Source organism: Limulus polyphemus, unplaced genomic scaffold, assembly GCF_000517525.1.
Source record: "Limulus polyphemus unplaced genomic scaffold, Limulus_polyphemus-2.1.2 Scaffold3836, whole genome shotgun sequence".
Taxonomy (NCBI): Eukaryota; Metazoa; Arthropoda; class Merostomata; order Xiphosura; family Limulidae; genus Limulus; species Limulus polyphemus.
The window spans coordinates 83,286-108,955 of record NW_013669446.1 but is presented as its reverse complement, the minus strand read 5'-3'; the positions used below and the strand labels follow the sequence as shown (position 1 = coordinate 108,955).

Below are 25,670 nucleotides of genomic sequence, written 5' to 3'. Positions count from 1 at the left end.
TCTTATATATGCAAGACTACCCCATATTTAGGAGTCTCCCGACGCTTCATGAACGTTCTAGAAGCGCGTGGCGAATTATAGAGTCACGTGACCTCCGCTGTCGTATCAGTATATACTTTTTATGTTTTTATTATATTTATTTAAGAATTATTTTTGACTTTTAACTTCATGGCAAGACCGTTACCTGGATGCACGGTAATGTTACACGAGGAAGCTGATGACAATCTTACGGGAGATGCAACTATATCAATTCCAGCTCAACTTTACTGACAAAATATCGACCTCTTCTGCACTAGTGAAGTGAGGTAACCATGAAAGACCTTTATCGATGTTCAGAGGGAATGATACTACTGGAAAACAAATTATGGCATATTGTAGCTAGGAAAAGCTAACTATGGGGATTCAGTATGATAGTATACGCCAGAAGACCAATCGTAATATCAGTAAAAGAACTCTCTTCATATGAGAGGTCAATGTCTGTCGACATATCTCCTGAGACTGTAAACTAATACTCAAAGTAATTTTTAATTACAGTCTACAATTCTGAAAAACTGTATCTCGGGTGGAAAAAAAATCCTTATTCGAAGTGGAATTTTCAATATAAATTTACTTTAACTCACTGATAAAATGAGGTTTGTATAGTTTGCTAGAATATTTATCTACTAAGTGTTATAGTTTTTCTCCTAATAATGTGGTTACGCGGCATTTATACATGAGCTCAATTTTATTGTCACCAGAGGAAAGGCCTGGCATGGCCAGGTGGTTAGGGCGCTCGACTCTCAGTGCGAGGGTCACGGGTTCGAATCCCTGTCATACCAAACATGCTCGCCCTTTCAGTCATGGGGCGTTATAATGTGACGGTCAATCCCACTATTCGTTGGTAAAAGAGTAGCCCAAGAGTTGGCAGTGGGTGGTGATGACTAGCTGCCTTCCCTCTAGTCTTACACTGCTAAATTAGGGACGGCTAGCGCAGATAGCCCTCGTGTAACTTTGCGCGAAATTCAAAAACAAAACAAACCAGAGGGAAGTTAAAAGGAAAATAGCTTGTAGGTGCACAGTTATTAGTAATGATGATTGATGTCAGTAATAATAAAGTAAGATGGAATGGTTTATTCTTATATTGTACTCTAAGTTAAATATCTTATAAAATTTTAATATGTTTTCAGTAAAGAAATTCCGTTTTACGAGAAAGCTGTCCAAGAAGGTTTACATTTATCCATATATTTATTTTTAACAAACTAATTCTTTAGAAATGAACCCTGAAATTTCTCTTTTTTCATCGTGAGTACTTTATCATAGTTGAGTATGCTATGTTACAACGATTTTAAGTATGCAAATTAACAAGTTGGTATAAAATCGCGGTGGAATGACATGTATCAGAACTACATTTGGACAAAATCTTTGAAACAGCTATTAATGATATAACTGTTATTTGGGTACAGTATTTCGTCTTTAACAGCAAGACGTGTTCACGTACAGAATTTAAAGTACACATGATATGTATATATATATATACATTCAAATTACATATGTATCCGAGTAAATAATCTTATTTAAGGTGGTTTTATCTCCATCTTTTTCTATGTAAATTATTCAATACAAACATAAAGGTCCTCTTGATGCTTTGTTTGTGTTAGGTTTTAATTGTTTGATTCTTAATGCTTCCAACTTTTTCTTTTGTTTGGCTTTTTGTCTAAATGAAATATATTTGCATTTTCAAAAATTACTTTGTTGTTTTTTAATCATATGTTCATTTAGGTTCGATTGTTATCATTTTTTATGTCCTTTACATCAAGTCGTTACTTTCTTATCTATTTGACCTGTATAGAAACCTTTGCAACTTATTATTCTATTTTATACGTCGTATCATTACCAAATCCTTCATTATAATAAAAATTTTGTTTGAAAACGTTTTACCTTTGATTCTTGATTTAGTTACTATTTTTAGTTTATAAATTTAATATGTGCTTATAATGTTTGTGAAATTGGACTATTGAAACGGGTGCTGAGAAACAGTCATCCTGCAGGGCTATTGTCAATATGCATGGTTTTCAGATAGAGCATGACCGGACGTGGCATCATGGACTGTAACGATTCTTCAATATCATTTTAATATAATATACTCAATCATCTGTAAGTGTAGTATAATTTAGCCTTGTTTTTTAGTTAAATAATTTCGGAGACTTGTCAAAAATTACATAATTTATGTATTTCTTTGAAAGAACGTTGTACTTAAAAAAACAAAAAACTAGATAACCTTCTTTAATGCTCCAGATTGCAAAATATCGGAAATCGAGAAATATATATATAAGTATGATTAAAAAACATTAATGTATCAAATAAATTGGATATCCTAATAACTTTGCAAGTACTAAAATCTTGTTTATTGCCCATAATGTTTTATGATTAAATAATTGGGATGAACAAGTTGCCTGAGATTGCAAACGAGTCCGTTATGTAATAAATCATCAGTTCTTTATCAAGATAAAGAAATGGAAACATAGACCTTTTTTTAATCCTTCTTTACTGTTAAACTTTACAAGTGAGAGTAAAACATCTATAAATTATTTTTACAGAAACCGACTTTGAAAGGATGTTATTGGTTACTTATTTCTAGGTGAAAGAGTGTCATTTTTATTTTCTCAATCTATTTACCTAAACAACTTGTAAAACTTACCGGACAGTAGTTAAGTAAGTTATCAATTGACTTCAAATCTGTTACAATGATTTAAGAATGAATAAACAATAAATGCTCGTTAAGCTTGGTAGATCCATTTCGTGAAACTGTATTCCATTCAACTGAGAATTTTATCTGCAATTGATTCACAGACATCCACAAGGATAACAGAGTGAATACAAGGTTCAGATTCATCCTAATAAGTACACTCAATCAGATTATGATACAGTGATTGTGCTGGACGAGGAACGTCACTGAATCCACTGATATAATATTCACACCTGTTATGGTGGATTGTTGCATTATCGTATTGAATGTTCCTAGACTATCAAGGTGGAAATGCAGTATCGTATGACAGACATGGTTGGCAACAACATTTAGGTACAGTCTGTATATAGTTCACTACTTTAAAGAAAGGAATCAAAGGAACAAATCCCTGCCACTAGAACGAGTCCCAAACAATTACATTCAGAAGCTTGTACAATCAGTAAAAAACAATCAGGCTCAAGTGCCTTTTGTAGTTTTATTAATATTTGTGCTCTGCTGTTAGTACAGAAAAAGGTGAAACACAAATCAACAGACCATACAACACACTCACTACCATTCCTTTAATTTTTCAGTGCACTTTTGAAGCACCAGTATAGTCATGCTTTCCCAGTTGAATCAAAGATGATAAATTAAATTTTAGAGTAGTTGTCAGCAGCAATATGGTTGTTTATATATATATATTAGATGTATCTGATAGAGAAAGTTGAATCATGAATACTACTGAAGAAATCAATCTGTCAGGAAAAATTCTGATGTAACTGCTCACCCTAATAAATTTACCATATTTTGAGCATGAGCAAATGTTTTTCTTTACCTGCTTACTATTTACAATAATACAAGACAAGTACAAACACTCAGCTTTATGTGTACTGGTTCATGGTACTTTTGCATCATATAAATATTATACATATTCTGTACGTTGACAACAAATGAAAAACATAATAAGAAAAATTTAGTATTAACCTCAGAAATGTCAATTACAATTTTTATCAAGTCATTCTTATCTTGACAAAATTCTATGAGAATGTAGTGAAGACATTGTGTGTACATCATAAACAACAATTAAAACGAAGATAAACTGGTATTCTTCTAGTAAATTGTGATCTTTGCATGTCTGTTTTCTAGAACCATTTGTAATTGGAACGTTTTGTACTTTTACTCTGCATGAATGAGTGACTCATGATTTCTTCAAAGAAACAAAACTGTTTTGATGATCCCTTCCAATTTTTACCACATGAAGGTTTGTGAGACTTGTATAATTTACTTCCTGTTAACATTATTAATGGTTTATTTTGAAAACAGCAGCTCTGCTTTTATAACAAGTATATAACTTTGCAATAACTGGAAAACAAACATTAAATTTTAACTATCCCATTATTCTAGATCACTTAATACCATATCACAATTAATAAGAGGAGCTTGTTAAAAAAAATCATTAATAATATTTTAAGTACATTATTTGTGCAAAAAATCTATATAATACTTGTTTGTTTTTTCATTTAAAGGAGGCACAGGGAGTGATGTTCTAAAGTACAGCGCAGGTTTGAAAATCACACTTTCTTTAAATACTTGTATATCTCTTTTAGTATGTGCACTCATTGTTCAACAGTCATTTGTACACTTGCAGCTCAAAACATAGAAAATTCATTTTTTCTTCTAGTGACATGTTTTAAGAAAAAACAGAATGAATTAATAGCTTGGTTAATCTCCACTTTATTGCTCCATACACATACCAGTAACTTTTTCCATTACTATACTACTAAATTGGATTTATTCAATAGCTTTATGCATTTTTATAAGCTAAAACTATCAATCAATAACACCGGAAACATTTTCTTTCTAGCTGCTTTAGGCATCTTTTCTCTTCACAATCAGAGGTCCAACATTATCTCCAGTTTCATTATTATGTTCATTGTGGCTACCATCACAGTAAGGAAACTAAGAAAAAAATACAATACAAAACTATATTACCATGCAAGAAAAAATTAATATACGCATCATATACTTTGGTATAAATCAATTATTTTAAAACATTTGTGGTATTTTATAGCTTTTGTAAGAAACAATCCTTGAAAAAATTATCTTAGTTGTGAGTAACTATCACAATCAGTAACCTTGTAGTGCAAGAAAGTTTGTGGATATGTAATAGTGTAGCTTCCTAGATGGTATTTTTTCCAGAAACTATGATGTAACAAGAACAATTAAAATGGATTAGCCATTCAGTTTAAACTGAAAAAAGGAATCAGATACAGCTTCATATAATGCACTTTTTCTCTAACTATTAACCTAAATGCTGGCACAAATAAGACATTAGTTCAGAATTTCCTCTAGCAGTAAAACAAATTCCAAAAAAACAGAAAATAAAAGTTGCATGCAGAAAAGCAATAACTTATAGAACAGGGATAGAAATAATGAAATAAAATTACATTCACTCGAGGGAAAGCTATCAGGAAGATTAAATTTCCCCATGTAAAGTTGCATTTCCTAATGAATTGTTTTTTTATTTAATCCATGCAATACGTTCACTTTCATTGGTCACAACTAAAGGAATATGGATGGACCATGCAATCCTAATCAAGAAAGCCAACTAAAAGATGAAATTCCTAAAGTAAAGTAAAATTCCTTGGGAGTGCAAAAATGTAATATTTCAATCCCTGTAAAAGTTAGTTTAAACATTTGAATGCTATTTTTACAAGTTATGTGTTAATGAATTAGTATGCAGATTTAGTGTGTACAGTGAGAATATTAATAGAACTGTAATGTAGACTGTACTTACTACTCAGCAATCTCATGGAAAATAAAAATGTTTAGAATTATTCTGCACTTTACCAATAAATTTGAATATTCAACTTCACTGGAAGTCAAAACTTGCATGTAGAGAGGCTGAAAAAGTTGCTGTTTCATGTTTAGTATTATTATATTCAGTACTTGAAGTGAGGCAGGATACTATCCCACTTCTTTTCAAGAGGGTCTGAAACAATCAAGCTACCTTTTAGTAGACTTGAAACTGTTCTAGTACCTATACAGATGCCTAGGACTATACTAAGTATCTTACCCTCTCTTTCCTCTTCCTTTTGCACCACTACAGGTGAAAAAAATGTGACACAAAGTGATAAAAATTCAAAGTGGCTATTTCAGGCTGATACATGTTGGCTTAATTTACAATTACACACAAACAAATTAGATCTTTTTTTTTTACAATACAAAAATTTCACAAACCATCCCACTTCCTCTTTTCCCCCACTTCATGCACTGAATATATTTTAAAACTATGAATTTGTTACAAAAAATATTCTAAATCAAAACAAATTGTAAATCCAGATAAAATCTTTTACTTTTTTTCCTTCCTTACATTATATACTAATTGATAAAACACTAGCAGAAAGATATAACAGTTAAAAACATGACAAAAAATATCGACATGCAGTATCAACTTTTATAGATAGCTGATAGTTACTATAATATTTTTTCAAAACATCTTTAAATGTTATAAACAATTTTGTAAAAACCTTTTTTTCTTATGCTAGTTTTTTTGCAAATAGAAAACTGGATTTATAGTATAATGTGCAAGTACTTAAATATATATCATTTGATACAAACATTAGAATTTATAAGTTACAGTTTAAATGCCAAAAACAGGCAAAGCTTTGCAGCCAAATAAAATGCCTAAAATTTGTGATAAAAATCACACAAGCTGCAGTTTATTTTTCACATTCCTTTTAATTTGTCCACATCAAATTCAAAATCACAGGTGTGTTAAAATTACATTTCAGATCTTTTTTTTTCTCCCACAAGTCATTTCCAAAGAGGTCTTTTATTTAATACCAGAACTTGTCAGCTGAAATTGAAAATGAGAGAAGATTCTCCCCAAACTCTACTTATATATGCAGTATATATATATTTTCACATTTATGGTTTAAATGTCAAAAGCTAACAAACATTAAGAAACCAACAAGCCTAAACAGTTTTCATGGGATCCACTGGTTACAACCAAAATGACACAGACAGAACTGGATATGTAAAAAGATATATTGATATCATGAAATGAGAATTAGTATTTTAGAATGAAAAATTAATTTTTCTTCTCTACAGGTTATAATTACTGTGGAACAAGTCCTCAACCTCTCTTGGGGTTTTCTTTTGTTGTTGTTGTTGTTGTTTTTCCAAAGAAGAAGGGAGACTGAAATCCTGTCATAACTCTCTCCTTCTTGAACCAATTTTTAATCATCTATTGATTCAAGAAGGGGAAGTATAAAATATGATAAATACATCTGCTCCTGCTCATTACCCAGTGTCGAGACTAGAATGCAATGAAATATTGTGGTTTAGGGCAATAATAATAATTTCCTACTGTGCTGTTCCTTCTCTAAGAAAGAATCATGTCAGACAGATCAATCCTACTGTCTAATCTGCAAGAAAAATTAAAACAAAGCAGCAAAAGAAACCTCAAGATAAGAAAGCTTACATAAAAAGACACTGTAGTCAAAAGTTGAACATAAAGATGTGGCCAACACAAATTCAGAGGGTACTTTGATAAACTCCTATAAAAATTAACAATTATGTGGAGAATGCTACCTGTTACAAGTACATTAACTTGCAATGTCAATTAATGATATTTATATGCTTGAATATATATATATCAGAAAATTAAAGTATATTCCACTTAGCTCATCAACAGATCCACAAAAGGAGAAGAAAATAAGCTACAGAAACTTGAATAAGACAAGTAACTTGAAGAAATGTGTTAGACAGAGATGAAAAATTAATGTTTGTAGAAGAAACGAATAAGCTAGTTAAATTATGTATCACAACAGGTAATTTATTATTTGTGCTGATATAGATTTATGATGTAAATGATTGATGGTGGAGCAATTTCCATAATTTAATGTTTGTTTTGAAAGAAAAGTCACAAGGTAGGAAGATCCACAGTAATAACACAGAAGGAAATTAGTTTCATTTAGAATTGTAGTAACATCTCAAATGATTATTCAACCATATGAAACTATTTCTGTATTACATATATAACAACAAAAAGCACATGAAAAAAGTGCTGCTTAAACTCATAATTGAAAAATGAAGATATAAACACACAGTCGGGTAAAGAAGTTTTATTTGTTTATAAATACTTTTTTGCCATATACCTTAGTATAGTTATTAGTTTTTCATCAACTAAATATTTATATATATATATAAAAATTTAAAACGGCTCTTTACAAGAATTTAAACATCTGCTTGACACACTAACTAGGTAGTTTGTACAATCGTATACACTTAAAAACCATACACTGCTGAAAATCAATTATATAAATACTGGAGAACATTTTTTTGCAACTTGATAAAACAAAATGTGTCTTTAAAGAACTATACCCACAAATATAAGTGCTACTACAGAAAATATTTAGACTACTTTGATTTCCTTGTAAATAAAATTTAAATAGTAGCTAAGAAAACTATCACTTGTTTATTAGTTGATACTGTGAAGTTCTTGAGTTATGAAAAACCAAAAAGATTAAATCAAATCTAAATTGTATTTCTATCTCATTACCTTGCTTGACTTCCAGCAGCGACAGAATGCTGTTTTAGTTCCAAGGTCTTCAATATCCATAGAATGTACCACTTTTGGGCAGTCTTTCTGTATTTTCTTGTTTACATGTTTCTTTGCAGGTAATCTAGTCACAAACAAAGCAAGCACTACAGCAGTCACAGTCCCAATCCATGGTAATACAGGAAGCCAATCTTTCCCTATATCAAAATAAGATGTATTACGTGTAAGAAATGTCCAAACATATTGATACTATTAAAAGAAGAAATAAAATACAACCTAATACTCTAGAAAACATAACTGGTTTTACTTAAGTGAACATTTTGCCATAACTGCTTCATCAGGGCAAACAAGACACTTACTAACTGACTGAGGCTTATACAAAAGATTTCAAAATAATACGAGTCTGCCCAGTAAGATGGACTCTGCCCAACAGTATATAAACAAATTGAAAGTACATGAAAATAGACAAGATTATACTATCTAAAGCAGACATATGTTATTATACCAACTAACTATAAGCAGTAAGAATTAAAAATTCCAGGGCAATTTTTGGTTTATTTGTGGCTTATTTTCTGGAATTAGTAGAGCTTCTTTGTATTTTCTATCTGTGAGTAAGAGTGTTTGCTGTTATGGGACAATCAGTATCAATTATACCATGTCTGTAAACAAAATTTTCAGCCACAGCACTGGCTTTACTATGTAATGTATGCAGAACTCAAAGGTGTTCGTTAATTCTAGCCCTAATAGTTCTGCCTGTTTCACCAATGTATATAGAACCACAAAGTTTGCATGTCAAACTATACACTACATTCTTGTGATTACAGTTACCTTTTAAACCTGATTTACAACCAGCACATTTGTCTGTAGGTTTATTGCATATTTTGGGGTTGAAGGTTGATCTCACTAGCATATTTTTCAAGGTTGTAGCTGGTTTCTCTGTAACTCTAATCTCAAGACCTGATTGTCTGCACACCTGTCTAATATGAGCTGATATCTTAGGAGTAATATATGGTATAATGAAAATTGTGTAAAATTGATTTTGTTTCATGTGGTAATGTTTATGCATTGTTACTGTAGACTCTGTTTTCATAGCTTTGCAAAGTCTTATCAATAAATGTCTTAGGATATCTATTAATGTTTAATTCAAGTTCTTGTACAGCTTTGGATTTACCTTCGTTAGTTGTACAAGTCTTATTAATATGGTTTAGTTGACCAAAAAATAGTCGCACGTTCAACATGTAGTGGGTGGTGTGAGTTGTAATGTCAAAACACTGGTTTCTCACAAGACTTATGATACAGTTCTGTGACAAGTGCCTGAAGATGGCACAGTAAAACAGGTCAAAACATGTTGAGTGTATGAGACAGTTTCCAATATCATCGGGGTTTTTTCTGGTCGTAAGTTTCTGAATTGATACTGCTTGTTTTACATGTGCATAAAAATCTAGAGGAAAGATTACTGATAATGTGGTCAAGAAAAGGAATAGTTACTGTTTTCTTAAAATAATCCTCTATGAAACTATATTCCACATTTACATGTTGGGCTTGTCACTGACTATCTCGTGGCATGCTAACATTAATATTATATTTGTTTGCAATATTACTGTTGTACTTGAAGATACAATGTAAATAATCATCTACATTCAATGTTAGAGAAGTCAGTTCTTTACAGTATTGTTCTATAGGGAAAACACCAGAAACAATGTCTTGGCTTGGAACCAGTTTCTTTCAAATAGTAAAGGGGAACATTGTAAAGTTGTTAAACAAAAATGAATTCAAAAGATTCCTGTATTTTTAAATAAGCCATAGCATTTTTCTTATCTTCAGCAGTCCAATTGTCATTGAACATTTCAAAATTATCATCTCCATACACGATAACTTCAGACATGTGAAGTAAGAATAGATGACATAAAAATAACCTTTCCCAACCTTCAATATTCTCAACCCAGCATGTAATGCACACATTGAGAAATGGAAGACATGATGAAGCTGTTCCATGCTGGATGCTCTTTTGATAAATTCCCTTTAATAGTTCCCCATGTTTAGGTGAGGATTTAATCCAAATAGTTATTTCTTTAATGTCACTGATACAATTTTCTATTGGTGGAACTGAACATGAATATACAATAACAAGATTAAGTGATTGACCCACACAATAAGTGTACAAGGCCTTGCTTTACATAACTCAAATTTGTATTTGGACACTAGATCTTTTGCCAACTGTTGTGGATGCTCCATCATATCCTTGACCACATAATTCATTTAGAGATAATCCAATATCAGTAAACATCTTTCTAATCGCAAATACATATCTGTTGCTTAGAATGGTTGCTTAAAGTTTCTCTAATTTTTACCCAGTTGTTAAATTCTTAGCTCCTTCGTTGTATGAAAATAAAAACCTACAAAATGCATTAAATCTCAAACCTACAATCAATTTATAATTTTATTTCTGTGATACAATGAAACTTACTTGTGCTCAAAACCACGTGTAGCTGTTAAATACACACAACTGTTTAAGTTTAAACTTAATGCAAGCGTTATGATTTGAACAGTTTACATAGCACGGGTGTCATATTTAGTTATTTTTAGAAATGAGAGTTTGTAGCAAGTTTATGTAATTGTTTATGAATCATACTTTGTGTAGAGTGTATATTCAATTGTTATGAGTTAGCAATTGTTCTATTATTGCATCATGTTATTAAAACTTTCAAAATTTTCTCACTATCTTAATTGAGTATTATTGCACGGAATGTTCTAGACTTCTGTTGGGGCATAAATATGATTTAGATCTAGATGGCATGATTGGGAATTTAGTAATAAAAGCATATAGTGGCAATTTTGAAAGCGAAATTTTCACAGACTGTATTGTAATAATAGAGCAGAGAAGTATAATTTGGTTTGTAAATTGTGTTCTAAAGTAATTGAACCAGCCTATCTGAACTTTGATGAAAAAGAGACAATTATTTAAAGCTTTAGATACAACTATGATACCCAACAGTGTAATAAACTTTAATATGAACATTTTACTTGTTTTAATATATTATTTTAAAACAAGTGGACTATGTTACTCTTTCTTTATTGTTGAAATTTATTGGAAACAAGTCACAGACACCTACCATAAAGAATCTTGCCTACAAAACCTAACAGTAGCAATATGGCTTTGGGCTTCCAATTACAAAGTGTCAACAGAAGCCACTGCATGCAAATATTGAAAGCACCCAGAACATGACATACAATTAAACGAACGTGGTGCATGTGGGCCCAGTTCTGTCTCCAGTTTTCTTGAGAACAACAAATATGCGGGAGTAAAAACTTGATGAATGATGAAGAATAGGTTTGGGAGCCTGTTGAGTGAAGAGGTCTTGAACCACCTCTGACAGATACTGACAAACAATGGGATCCTGAGATGGAGAGAAGGAAATGGGTACAAGAAACAAGGGAGGCATGGCAAAAAAATGGGATCTTGAATTCTTCCAACAAAACTTGAAGAACCCAATCATTGTTAATGAAAGGGCTCCACTGACACGGAAAGGCCACAAGTCAAGCTCCCATGGACCAAAGCCCACCAGGTAATCACCAGTACTGTGGTACCTCGAGAAGGGGGACAGGTAAGGGTTGGAAAGGGGGGAAGGACAGGAAACCATAATGGGTGACACACTTGGCTGTGACTGAAACAAATGGGCTACCAGATGAGAAAGGGTAGACTGTTGTACGAATGATGCCACCCAAGATTCTAAAGACTCTGGGATCGTATCAGAGACAAAACGCCATAAGGACGGGAAACCATAAAGGGGGTGACACACTTGGCTCTGACTGAGACAAATGGGATACCAGATGAGAAAGGGTAGACTGTTCTAATTCTAATGACTCTGAGATTGTATCAAAGATGAAACGCCATAAAAACGGGGCCATACATAAATCCCAGACATAAGGTGTAGATAAACAGGCCCTCAATAAGACAGCATCATGGCCCAGAAGGTCCAAACAACAGAGAAACCACATATGTAAAGTCAAAGCCAAAGATGACAAATGAGCCAATGTGGAAGTAAGGAGGAGGAAGATGTCCCCAGAAAATCACTCGGGATTTTTGTGAAAAGCCTCAGATAGGAGATGAATAGTGAAAAGACACTACAAAAGAGTCCTGATGGTAAGATATAGGTGAGAAAATTGGGTATGGGTTAAACTGATAGGAGATTCGGGGCCCGCCCCACAAATATGTAAAACCGAACCTAATGGTTGCTGGTCAAGATAAAGACAGTCTGCATGATGATAAGTGAGGGCAGACTGATCCAAAGACAATGGGGGACAAGGAATGCTAACACCGTCATTCAACTGGGAGGCAAATTGTTCAGCATGGACCTGAATGTCACGGGAGGGGTGGAGGTGGAACCAAACAAGGTTGGGAAGAATGTTCATGCAGTAAGAAAGGAAATGGGTCATAAAAAATAGGGGTGAGCACATACCTGAGAAATAAAGCCAGAAAAAAACGAGAAAGGCCAAACTGAATCCTCAGGAAAGTTATGGAAAGGCACGGCAAATTCAGGAGGTGGAAACAGGCAATCAAAGTCCTCGTCAGCTTAAATAGGTTCAACATGTTCAGGAGGAAGTGGGGCAATGTTAGGAGATAGAGGTTGACTCATATAACATTCATTCTCCTGGCAAATAAACATTAATATATCAAAGTCCTCATCAGCTTAAATAGGTTCAATATGTTCAGGAGGAAGTGGGGCAATGTTAGGAGATAGAGGTTGACTCATATAACATTCATTCTCCTGGCAAATAAACATTAATATATCTCCTGTTAGGTCACTGAGGCCTGAGATAAAGTGCCTGTTGAAATTCAGACACCCAAGTGGTGACATTGAGTTTGGAAAGGTGAATGTATAAAAAAAGGCAACTATAGTGAGTTAAAATTAAGTATAACCACTTTGAGAAGAAACTGTATCTCAAACTGTTTAAACTAAGTCAAAAATAGAAACATCAGAAAGCTTGTGGCATGCGTAAAAAAAATGTTTGCATACAGAGGGCAGCAATGAATGAGAAAAGCTAATCTTGTGAGTGGAGAAAAGTACCATATCGGAATATCAAATTACTATACTGGTACACATAAAACCACTGTAATTTATCTAACAATGTATCTAAGCTAAATGTAGATTGAAAAAGTCTCATTTCTGTTCAGAGCAATTACTTACTCAAAATTCTTTAAAATTTCCAGTCATATACAAATTTCCCCTTCAAGCCACTTACAAATGACTGTCAGACTTACATAACAGGGAATGAGCTCTTTCCATTGGTTATAAACATGTACTTAAGAGAAATAGACATGAGTAAACAAGAAGTTCCAAAAAAATGGAGTAGTGGGTGGGGCTACCCTTGTAGGTTTGCAAAATATATTGGTATTTCAGCAAATAAAAAAGTGGGTTTGATTTTTGAATTTTGTACAAAGCTACATGAAGGCTATATGTGCTAGCCATCCATAATTTAGCAATGAAAGAGTAGAAGGAAGGCAGGTGGTCATCACCACCCATCATCAACTCTTGGGCTACTCTTTTACTAATGAATAGCAGGATTGACTGTCACTTTATAACACCCCCATGGCTGAAAGGGCAAGCATGTAGGATGGGGATTTGAACCTGCGACCCTCAGATTGTGAGTGAAGCACCCTAACCACCTGGCATGCCAGACTAAAAACATTGGAAGGTTCTTATTTTGTATCCTAGCTTGTAAATATTTGAGGTTTGAGTCTCTAATTCATTAACCACTGTAGTTGTTGTATGGTAGGTGTAATAAAATACAGGCTGAGAAATAAGACATGCTATATGACACATAAAAAACATATCAGGTATTTTTTTATATTTTCTTTCAATTAAAAAAGAAATTAAAACAAATATAATAATAAAATTTTAATTATTGTAATTACTGTAATACTAATTTATTGGCATAGAATTAAATAACGTTCTTGAATTAAATTTTGAAAATAACTCTAAAACATCATGACGTAAACCCTTTGACCTGTCTGTTGATGGAAGGTTAACTGACAACCTTGCACAAAAGAGTGCAAGCATTGTGAAAAGAAAGAACAACATCAGAAGTGTTGATAAGCCTGCTTCCAAAAATAGTGATCCAGATACTAAATTGTTCCAAGAACAGAGAAAGGATCCAGTTATGAGACCCATTATCATACAAATGGAGCAGTCACTATAAAAACCAGTATGGAAGAAAATACTTTACACAAGTCCAAAAACCAAATAATACTGAACTTAATGGTCCACGTTTGGTATACTGCAAAGAAGATCAGAAAACTCAGATGAATTAAAAGAGTATTGGAAATCAGTCATTCCCAAGTCCATCTGATTAGTCAATTTGCAAAAGAAACACGACATTTCAGAATGAAGAAGACAATTGGTCAACTTAAGGAAGAGTTATGTTGGAGTGGCATGAGATGTTGAGGAATAGTGTTAAGCATGTAAAATCAGTGCAGCAAAAATGGGACCATCTAAACCAAGGAGAGCAACACTCAAACTGTACCAGATTGGAGCACCAATGGAAAGAACAGCAACTGACATTACAACATAACAATGTTTAGGGACAACAAGGGACTTTACAAATTTTTTTACAAGCCTTTCATGTTGTCAAATGCTTTCTGAAAATCCAGATACACCAAATCTACACCCTTACTCATATCTATATAAGCAGTTTCCTTTTAAAAGAATGTCAAAAGATATTTAAGGCAAGATTTTCCCTTAGTGAAACCATGTTGACTATTTTATAAGATTCTAAACTTTGTTAAATGACTTTGCAAAGCACTTTTTTTCAGACTTTCCAAATCTTTTCCCACAACTAATACAAGAATAATGGGTCTATAATTACTGGGGCAATTTCTTTTTAATCCTTTGAAAAGAGGAGTGACATTAGCTAACTTCAAATCCTCTGGCACCTGCCCACTATTCAAGGACTTGCAAAAAATAGCATCATGGGAACATTGCCAAAAATTGATACTTGAAACAAGTATATACTATGGGCTATTTAACAAAGTGGCAAAAAACTTATGCAATCTCAAGTCAAATCAGCCACAGTATGAAAAATGTCAATTGATCAGTTCTTCACAGGATTCAGTTTACCCATGGAACTTCACTTTAAGTCAGCAGTATTTAAGGAATGCTGTAAATTACTGGACATAAAGAAAACAAAGACAACACCATTACACCCCTAATCAAATAAAATTGTAGAACATTTCAAACAGACTCAAGTTCGGGGAAGAAAATCACACCATTTGGAATTGAATACTACCAACACTACTCATGTTTTACACAACTTATGTGCAAAAAGCTACAGTATATACATCCACTATGATTATGATGGGATGAGAACTTTGACTTTCAGTGGATTTGATCACTGGGAGACCACTGGATGCAGACCTGCCAGATAATAGTACTGTCTTTGTGAGAAATCTGCAGGAACAACTGGCAGACTTACATCAATATGTAAAAAAGAACCTAATCTTAGCTGGAGAAGCAATGAAGTAGCACAATGATGTCCAGTTGCATTCACATCATTTTAATGTGGGAGACTATGTCCAGTTTCATTATTTATAACTTTTGTGGGAAGGAAGGAAGGGAAGTCTCCAAAGCTGTAGATCAACTGGAAAAGTTCTTATGAAATTATACACACATACAGCAGCTTTCAGATGTCATGTATTGGATGAAGGGAAGATACCAGAAAAAGTCTAAGGTGGTCCATGTGAATTGGCTATAAAGGTACTATGGTCCTGCGGCATACACTGGGAACAGAAAAATTGGAAGTTAGGGAAGTGGTGAAAGAGTTGACATTCCAAGTGAATCTAATTAGATTTGACAGTGTCCATTGCTCAACAACACCTACAATCATTTCAGCCCTACCTGCAGGTGAAGAGCAAGTAATTCAAAGGAGGTCTAATCAGAAGGAAAGAGAACCTCACTGGTTGAGTTGGGAGCAAATGAATGGACATTGTCAATAATGTAAATTGTTTTTATCTATTTATTTGTAATTTTACAAGGTAAGTTGAAATTTCTGCAGTAGGCAGGGTTGTGAACAATTAAAATAATGCTATACTTTTACATGTATCTGCATTATATTATTATTTACTGCAAAACAGTTGTATTACAAATAACTGTCTTGTAAATGCTTTTAAAGAAAGGGCAGTGTATGCATAAAGTGTCATTTGGTGAAATTTTATATAATCAGTCTTGATTAAGTTACATATATAGCACAGTAAGTGAAGATTTGGGGAGTCTTATAATCTCTTCAATAAGTCAATCAAGAGTCCAGTATCAAAGAAACTTGATTGTAGGGCCTAAACACTGCACAGTTAGGCCTAGTGTGGTACTGTAAGGGAAAATAAAATATTTTGTACAAGTGGCTAATAAAAGAGCTATTCAAACCAATACACAGACTTTTTGCCATTGTTTTAATTGGACCAGCATAATCTATAATCAAAACAATGAAGAATAAATAAGTCTGGATGTTAAGTTATCTAGGAGTATGGTAGTGACTTCAGACAAGTAATATATGACTTTATATATACAGGACCAAGTTTTTGGCCAAGTCTGGGGTATTACCACAACTGTTCCAAATGCTGGAATACTACTATTCTTATGTTTCTGAGCAAATCTAAAGACTTACATTACATTACAAATATCAGTTTCATATCCATTTTAGATTAAGAGAAATAGCCAATTAAAAATGATAAAATTATTGTTGTTTTATTTCTTTTTGTTGAATATAAAAGGAAGACCAGCAAGAAAAACATTTCCACTGGTAGATATCAATCTGAACTAGGTATTTTTGAAAAGTTTTTGATAATTATAATGGTAAATTGTTCTCCACAGCCACTAGGTTAATACTGATGACTTAAGGGGCTAGAAGTGCATGGAGAATCTAAAATGAAGGAAGAGTATAGTGGTTCAAGAGGCTGAATCTGTGTTTATAGCTTCCCCTGCTAGCTGGGGCTGCACATTCAAATCCAACTTTGGATGGAATGCTATTTTAAATTAAATCTGAAATAATAATAAAAACAAAATATAGTATCTTACCAAAACTTAAAAAAACAATTACTTGGAAAAGTAATGGCAAAAAAATATAATTAAAAAGCCAGAAGAAATTCTACAGTTTCCTGTGAAACTATTCAAATAAGGAATAAACTTTTCTGCAGATAAATATCTATTTATTCAGCAAAGTACGTGGCTGTATTATTTTTTACACTTCTACCCTTGAATAGTTAACTAAACAGATCTTCTATTTTCCAAGTGTGTTGTGGAACTTGCATTTAAGCAAAAAACAACAACAAAAAAACAAACAAAAACATTTCCTCATTCAACCTTACATGTTAACCTTGTCAATGAGCAGAGCAGAACTAAAATAAACCTATAAAATATAAACTATGCCTAAACTAACCCAAAATTTAAAATTATTCAGAAAACTCTTTTAATGATATCCTGGAAATTCAAATGTTCAACAGTTTTCATAATTTAGTCTTTAGTCACCTGAGGATGAATGAGTAAAATGTAGAGATGGGCAATTAACTTGATTAACTGATAGAATCAATTACCCAAGAGCATCAATTAGTATCGTGTAAAATTTCTGATTAGGCCTAGAAAGTAAATGCTTTGTTTACAGTTACCTGACCGACTATACATAAAAATGCCCAACTTTAAACGTTTTTCAATGCTTCCCCCCCCAAAAAAAAATTCATCTCCATACTGACCCTAATGAATTTTTTCATTTTGATTAGATTATTGCACCAATCTGCTACCATATTGTACAAGGTGAAGGTCATAAAAAAGCAAGTTTCTGATTGGTTAGTTGGTATGGAGTGTCAATGCTCTCAGGCAATTAAAGCTGAGCTTCCATTCAGCTAATATCAAACATTTCATCATGGCAGCTAGAATACTGGCAGTCATCTTTAACAAATGCCCATGTTTTCCTAAAAATGGCAGTGTCACAGTTTACTGGAATAGTGAAAGACATGTTCGAGTCATACCATCCTAAACTAGACTTGAATGATTATGAGCAGACATCATCACATGTTGATCTGGGCAAAGTTTCAATGGACATTGGGATAGATCAATTAGTAGACGTGTTTGGTGTCAAATCACTTGAATTCCACTGTAGGCTTAAACCAAAATGCCCCATGGAAGTTGAAAGTACAAGTACAGCAAAGGATAATGTGACAAAATCCAATCATCCCAATAATCTGCCAACCTACCCTATTTTCAATGATGTAAAAAAGTAGAAATGCCTACTTATCCTTTTCTTTTTTCAGCATGTAATAGGAAACAAAGTTGTTTTTTTTCTAGGCCTTAATCAAAATTGAGATTAAATGGATTAATGTTATGAAAATTACCAAATAATCCAAATTTGTGTTCCCAATTGTTCCAACTTTACAAGTCTCATGCAAATAATCAATTAAAAGAATGTAATAAATTAATGAGCCTGGCAATTTATTAATTACCAAATTTAACTAATCAGTTAGCAAAAAAATGTTGAAAAGAAAAGGAACATGCATATACTACTGTTACTATCTAGGAGGAGAAGAGGTAAAGAAAGAACATTTATGTGTAACTCAACTGAAATGTTAAAGTGCACATAAGAGAGACTAGAAAGTAACATACATAGATACTTCAATAACTTTTCAGGATGAAAGGAATAATAACACAAGTTGCAAGTTCTTAAAAAGATTAAAAGAAACTTAAATATAATAATGATGTAGCAATACTTGATTTCAAATATACATACGCACAAAATAAAATCACACAAGACACTGAATCCTTTGTAAACAGCGATATAATTGTCAGCTTTCTAAACTAACAAAAAAAAAACAATACAGCTTACCTGTAGTAGTTGACATGTAACATTCAGTGTCATTAGTATTGTTATGTCTCTGTTTGTTTGTTAATTTTCCGTAAAAAATTCTTTCCGAAGAAACTTTAGTGATACAAGTCCTTTCTTAAATAAAACTAGTTTATTCTTTCTCAATACAACTTTGCAATACACTTAATTTCCACAGTCACACTATAACTTAAACAAACGCTATAATTCACAATGAACGGTACATGCGCTTGACTCAATTGTCCATCTCTATCTCTTGTCTGCAATTCAATTCCATTAATTGTCTGGCACACTTATATTCAAGAATAGAGGTTGTCTAGCAAATACTGGATTATTCGTGATGTTCCCCGATCTTTCTAGAATGCATTACGTGTTACCAGTGTCACATGACTTCCTCTGTCATAACAGTATTATTCAGATTCAGTGTCATTGAAAAAAAATACATGTATATATACATATATACATGTCATTGTATTAATTATATTTAACATTTTTATTACACTATCTTTTATGATCATTCTTAAAACATTTTAAGAGTATATTCTTATATTCTAATTACATGAGAAGTACTATTTAATCTCTCAGTAATTTCTTATAAACAGCAATTACATCAATTAATGTCTGAAAATGATCAACTAATCCAAATTAGTTATTCAAATAATTAGTTTTATATTATTATTCCAACAATCGCATAATCAAAACTACAATTAACTGATTGTCATGAAAACAATATACTAATTGAAAATAGTTTTTGATTACTCCAACAATCAATTAATCAAAATTACAATTAAATCAACTGTCATGAAAATAATAAACTGTATTACTGTTTTCAATTATTCCAATAATCTTTTAATCAAAATTATGATCAAATTAACTGTCAGAAACATAATCAACTCACTTGGGTATTGTCTTTACTTGTATTTGTTAAGTGTAAAGCTACATAATGGGCTATGTGTGTTCTACCCATTGTGGGAAAGCTACTAAAACTATCTACCACTGTCACTAATTCTGAACTGATGACTAGCAGAAAGGTAACTGATTGGCAGCCCATCAACTCTTTTTTTTTTTTTGACAACTTTTGTTTGTCTGATACAGGATAACATGTACCATGGTTTGAGGAATACTGTACTAATTGATTAATCAATTAGAAAATACCACTGATCATCTAGCTCCACCCCTCAGATGTGTTTTTACCCAGCGGTTGTTTTCTGTGCTACATTCATATAGGAGTGGTAACAAAAAAAAACATGAAATCTTTATATAATATTTCAAGGACAATAAAGGGGTCCTTAGTCAACCAAGTTGACCTATTCAATTCATCAAACACCTATCTGCCTATATCTAGCCCTGGCTCCCCAAGTACTCATACCTCTCTCTCTTCAATTTTCTCATCCTTTTCTGTCTACCAAATCTGAAAGTAATCTATTCCATAGGCTGAACACTCCATTCAAAAAATAAAACTGCCTAATTTGCATAAAATGTCCTCATTGTGAAGTCATAAGTTCCTGAAACATGAAAGAAAAGATGATGCATTCATCTTACTCCATTTATAATTTTGAAAACTTTAACCAAATTACTTTTCCTGCCTCAAGAGAAAATAAGTTTAAGGACTACATATGACAGTCCCTCCATCCCAGAAATTTCCTAGTATTCCTCCTTTGAACCTTTTCAATTCATTATCTTTCTTAAAGTAAAGAGCTCAAGACTGAACACAACACTCTAAATAAGGCTTAACCATAGATCTCTACAAAGAAATAATTTATTTTTACCTTTATAAATACAACCACTTTTGTTTTTGAAAGGGCAACATGATCTAGACACTTAAAGTACCAAAGAACACCTTGTAACTAATAAAAGTGACACAAAAACAAGGAACATTTACACAACTTCATTTATTTTTTCAACCATACTGTGCATTGTTTCTACCAAAATCTAAATAAATCCACCCATCTTATAAATAGCCTGAATTTTTTAAAATTTTCCTTCATTAGGTTACTGGTTAACCATCTGTTCATTACAATAAAAAACTTAAGAGGTCACTGTCCATGAAATTCTTAAACTTCATCTCAGAGCAGGATATTTTCATATTCATACCCAAACTGAAGCATAATTTTAGTTTACAAACAAAGTGAACATCCTAAGACAATAGTGGCCAAATGCAAATAATCTCAACAATCATCTATTACAATAATTAAGAAACAGGCACTGAATAAATGTTTCAACCACATAAGCAGCTTGCAAGTAAGATTTGTTTATCTAAAATATTCCATCTATTTCTTCTTTTGCTTAGATACTATTTTCAGGATTGATTTTTGAACCCTCTTCTGGCTGTGGTCATCATTTTCTAGTATTTACATCAAAAATGATAATGTGAATGCAGTAATATGAGCAGTGATGAAACAAATTGAAGCTAAACAACTAAACTGTCATAGCAAGACTAACCAAAATCCCTGTACCAGAATGAATGGAGTGGATGACAATAAAAGATCTTTTGATTTACCTTTAATGATAAATAAGTTACTAAATACATAGAAAAAAATTAGAAATTTCAGTGAAGCCTTGCAACTCAGAAAGTAAATTCTGTCCATGTACAAAAGGCCTAAATATCATATAGCAACAAAGACAGAGCTGAACAATGTCTTAGCAATAATATCAAAATATGGGACTGATGAAAGTAATTTCTTCCTCAGAAAAAAAAAAGAGAACTTCTTCAAGATCAACCAGAGAGAAAATGACAAAAGAAGGATACAGAATGGAAAAAAAGTACATGAAGAAAAAACCTTAAAAGAATGATGTAATGTAGGATAAAAGAAAACAAAAAAAAATCAACCAAGACTTTTTCAGAGCATCAACACCTAGAGCCCAAGATCTACCCAGATGAAGAATTTATATATACGAGTATATAGCAAAAGCAATAATGATGGGACAGCCAAAGTGAGAGTATATTCACTGCAAAATGAGAGAATGGACAGACTATTTCATAGGAAGGTATAATGTGGACAAGGTAACAGATTGACACATGCACTCACATTCATAGCAAATCACAGAACAGGAAAATATTTAATTTTGAAATGAGCAGTTCTAAACCAAAAACAAAACACTGATCTAGAAAACAATACACATAAGAATAAGTCCCTAAGATAAGTTGTAGGTTCCTAGACATCAGCAACGGTTTTGCCAGGAACAACTATAGCAGATATAAATAAGTAAAAATATATAAAAACAAACAAATAACTTCAAAGAAGTTAACTTCCAAAGAGTATGTCTTTATAGATCAGTAAGAAAAAAGAGGAAAGAACAAAGCAGACTTGGCTCTTCAAACAGAAAAGGCATCTGAAGTAGACCTATAAAAGTATTCAAAACAAAATTAAAAATGCATCAAGTTTCATATTTTCAAACATGCTATTGTGTAATTACAGAAAATTACTCCTGGAAAAAGGTCAGCATCAACTATATGTCCCAGTTTGTGTGAAATCTTTCCATATGCAATTAAACAACAAAGTAGGCTTTTAATGGCTGGACCTCGTCATCGAAAAAGTAGGCTTTAAAAACTCTGCTGAAAACAGAATAACAACAAAAAGCAGCACTGGTTAACAATACAAAGTTAATAGCCATATCTCAATGTGTTGCAATATGAAAAAGCCAATACTTCATTGTTTTTCTTATTGAATTTTTCTTAAAAGGTAAAATGTATTGCTCTCTTGTATGGATTTGTCACCTTATTGGAATTTTTTTATAATTGCCTACTATCAATACTAACTGATCTTTTTTTTATTCAATACTATTTATTTTTGTAATGATTTTTAACTGCAAAAACAGAAAATGTATATACTATCTTTAACAAAATACAATAAACATTTCCAGGCATGAAGAATGCTAAAAATCCTATAAGAGAAATAAGGAGCACTGAAATAGGATGTTAATTAAAAGGCGAATCTAAGTAGCATTTTGTACTAGTTTACAAAAATGCAACATCATACATAATTTCTGGTTATCAAACTTTCAGTGTTGTGGTTATTGTTAAGTTTATAGAGTTTGCAGATGAAATTAATACTGAGGATTTCTAGCTGTATTGAGAATGTTGAGGTGTTACAGAATAGCTTGGATCAAATAAAAGAGTTGAATAAAATAGATGCCAAATGACCTTTAATTACAGTAAGCACAAGATCATTCATTTGGGCTATCATAATTTGGATCACATATTTAATAGAGATGGAAGCTACTCTGTACTGAATAACTGAAGAAAATAATCTTGACATATTGGTGGATAAGTCATGTAAGCCATCAAAGCAATTCTCTGTTGCTAGCTAGTAGTAGCAAAACTAACACTACAAGTAACATAATTTTTCTTATTCAGGATCTATTCAAAAGTTAAAAGAGGTAGTTATATCTAAATAAATCATTAATTAGGCATGCTATCAGTGTATAGATTTTTGTCTTTTTATCTAACTTCTAAGGGAATATTGACTAGTTGTAAATTGTTCAGATGAGAGCAACAAGAATGATTCTGGGGATGGAAGGGTTATATTAAGAGTATATGTTAATATATTTTATTTTTTCTTATGAAAAGATGGGTAAGTGGTGATATGATTGCAGCTCTACTAATACTATTAGTATTAGAGCTGATTGGGATAAATATATATTACATATACTTATCAGCCCTACCAGTACTAGTAGGAGAGCTAATCTAGGCAATGCCCACATTCACAAGTTTATCTAGGGATACTTCAGTGATAGGAAAAATCCCTCTAATTATTTGGGCTATGTTCCATAGACAATAGGACAAGAAACGTCTTTAAAAAAAAATAGGTTAAGACTAACTAGCCTATAAGCTGTAGTTAAGACGGTAGTTTTCTAACAGTAAGAATATTAGTATTAGTAGTAAGTAATAGTACTAATACTAATTACTAAGTAATACTAACATTAATAGTGTGATTGGCTTATGTCTTGAAGCTATGAAAAACGAATTGCCATCAGCAGTAGTGAAGGCCGACTCATCACAAGATTTTAAGAGGAATAAATAAATTCCTGAAAAATAAACGATACCTAGAATACAGGCTTTAGAGAAAAATAAACAGATTTTGCCTTGTTTTGATAAAAGAGTTAGCACAATGGATCACATATAAAGTGTAACTGATAGTGATACTTGGGTCATGAAATTTCTCAGGCTGGGGCTACTTCGTCTTAATGACTCTTACTCAGTTTCTTCGCTTAAAAAGTTAGTTAAATTTAAAAGCTAAAATGATAAAATTACGCAAAAAATACATGCTTATGCATGTTCATACGAAATTAGTATTATTAATGTTAGTAACTAATCAATTACTTACACATTTTGTTATGAAATCACAATTGCCTCAACAGTCAACTTTTCGCTAAAAGTAAAACTTCACCTTCGAATCTAAGTTTTAATTTTAATTTTACCTAGCCTCAAAACACTTCACCTCTAGTGGCTGTATAACTTGGACAAAGAATATAAAGAAAGGCGCGTGTGTATTAAATCCTAATTAATTTATTTATAATAAGAGACTATTACAAAAAAAGTGCAATTAAAGCATCTGACTGATAAAAAATGTAGCTCTGTCTCGTAGTTTTTACCACTTGTGATAACAGATAAGGTACACGAGCATCACCTAGTAGTGGATAAGGCATAGCGAAGGATAGCTTTGATCCTCAACAAAACTAACTACAAATATTAATGAGAACAAGCATACATAGGATAATCAACAAAAATATGTTCCAATTTTTTTATCAATGTGTATATTCCTGTGCAAACTGATTTTCGGGCAAGTTTGTTTGTTTGTAAGTAAGCACAAAGTTACACAATGGGCTATCTATGCTCTGCCCACCATGGGTATCGAAACCCGGATTCTATCGTTGTAAGTCCGCAGACATACGCTGTGCTACAGGGGGCTTTCGGACAACTATGTGAAATAATAATATTGGTCAAGTTTAACAAAAAGAACACAATCTTTATTATAAAACAGACAAAAGATATCACAGCCTAAGTGTTTGTGCATATGAAAAAACAATTGATTGTACAATAATTAGATTCATAGTGTGGCCCGGCATGGCCAGGTGGTTAAGGCGCTCGACTCGCAATCTGAGGGTCGCGGGTTCTAATCCCCGTCACACCAAACATGCTCGCCCTTTCAGCCGTGGGGGCGCTATAATGTGACGGTCAATCCCACTATTCGTTGGTAAAAGAGTAGCCCAAGAGTTGGCGGTGGGTGGTGATGACTAGCTGCCTTCCCTCTAGTCTTACACTGCTAAATTAGGGACGGCTAGCGCACATAGCCCTCGTGTAGCTTTGCGCGAAATTCAAAACAAACAAACAAAAGATTCATAGTGTTGCGTCAGCGAGGCCACGTGACGAGTGTCACGCCACCTGCTTTCTAGAAATATCCTGTTCCTTCGTGAATGCCCTAGCATTTACTAGATTGGGGGTAGTCTGGTATATATAGGATGGTCACGGCGTGACGTGACAATGTGTGTGTGTAGGTAATGAGTAATTGAACTGCAGTCAGAGAGAGACGTATT

At 32.7% G+C, this 25,670-nt stretch overlaps 1 protein-coding gene across 1 annotated transcript; it reads right to left on the bottom strand.

The window, feature by feature from the left end:
* Positions 1-4,416: 4,416 nt before the first annotated feature.
* LOC106470131 (CDGSH iron-sulfur domain-containing protein 1-like) lies at positions 4,417-24,757 on the bottom strand. Its single transcript, XM_013930659.2, has 3 exons — positions 24,461-24,757; positions 8,271-8,467; positions 4,417-4,663 (listed from the first exon to the last, which is right to left on the bottom strand). The coding sequence occupies exons 1-3, from the start codon at positions 24,462-24,464 to the stop codon at positions 4,574-4,576; spliced, it is 291 nt and encodes a 96-aa protein (XP_013786113.1). The 5' UTR covers positions 24,465-24,757; the 3' UTR covers positions 4,417-4,573.
* Between the last annotated feature and the right edge of the window lie 913 nt (positions 24,758-25,670).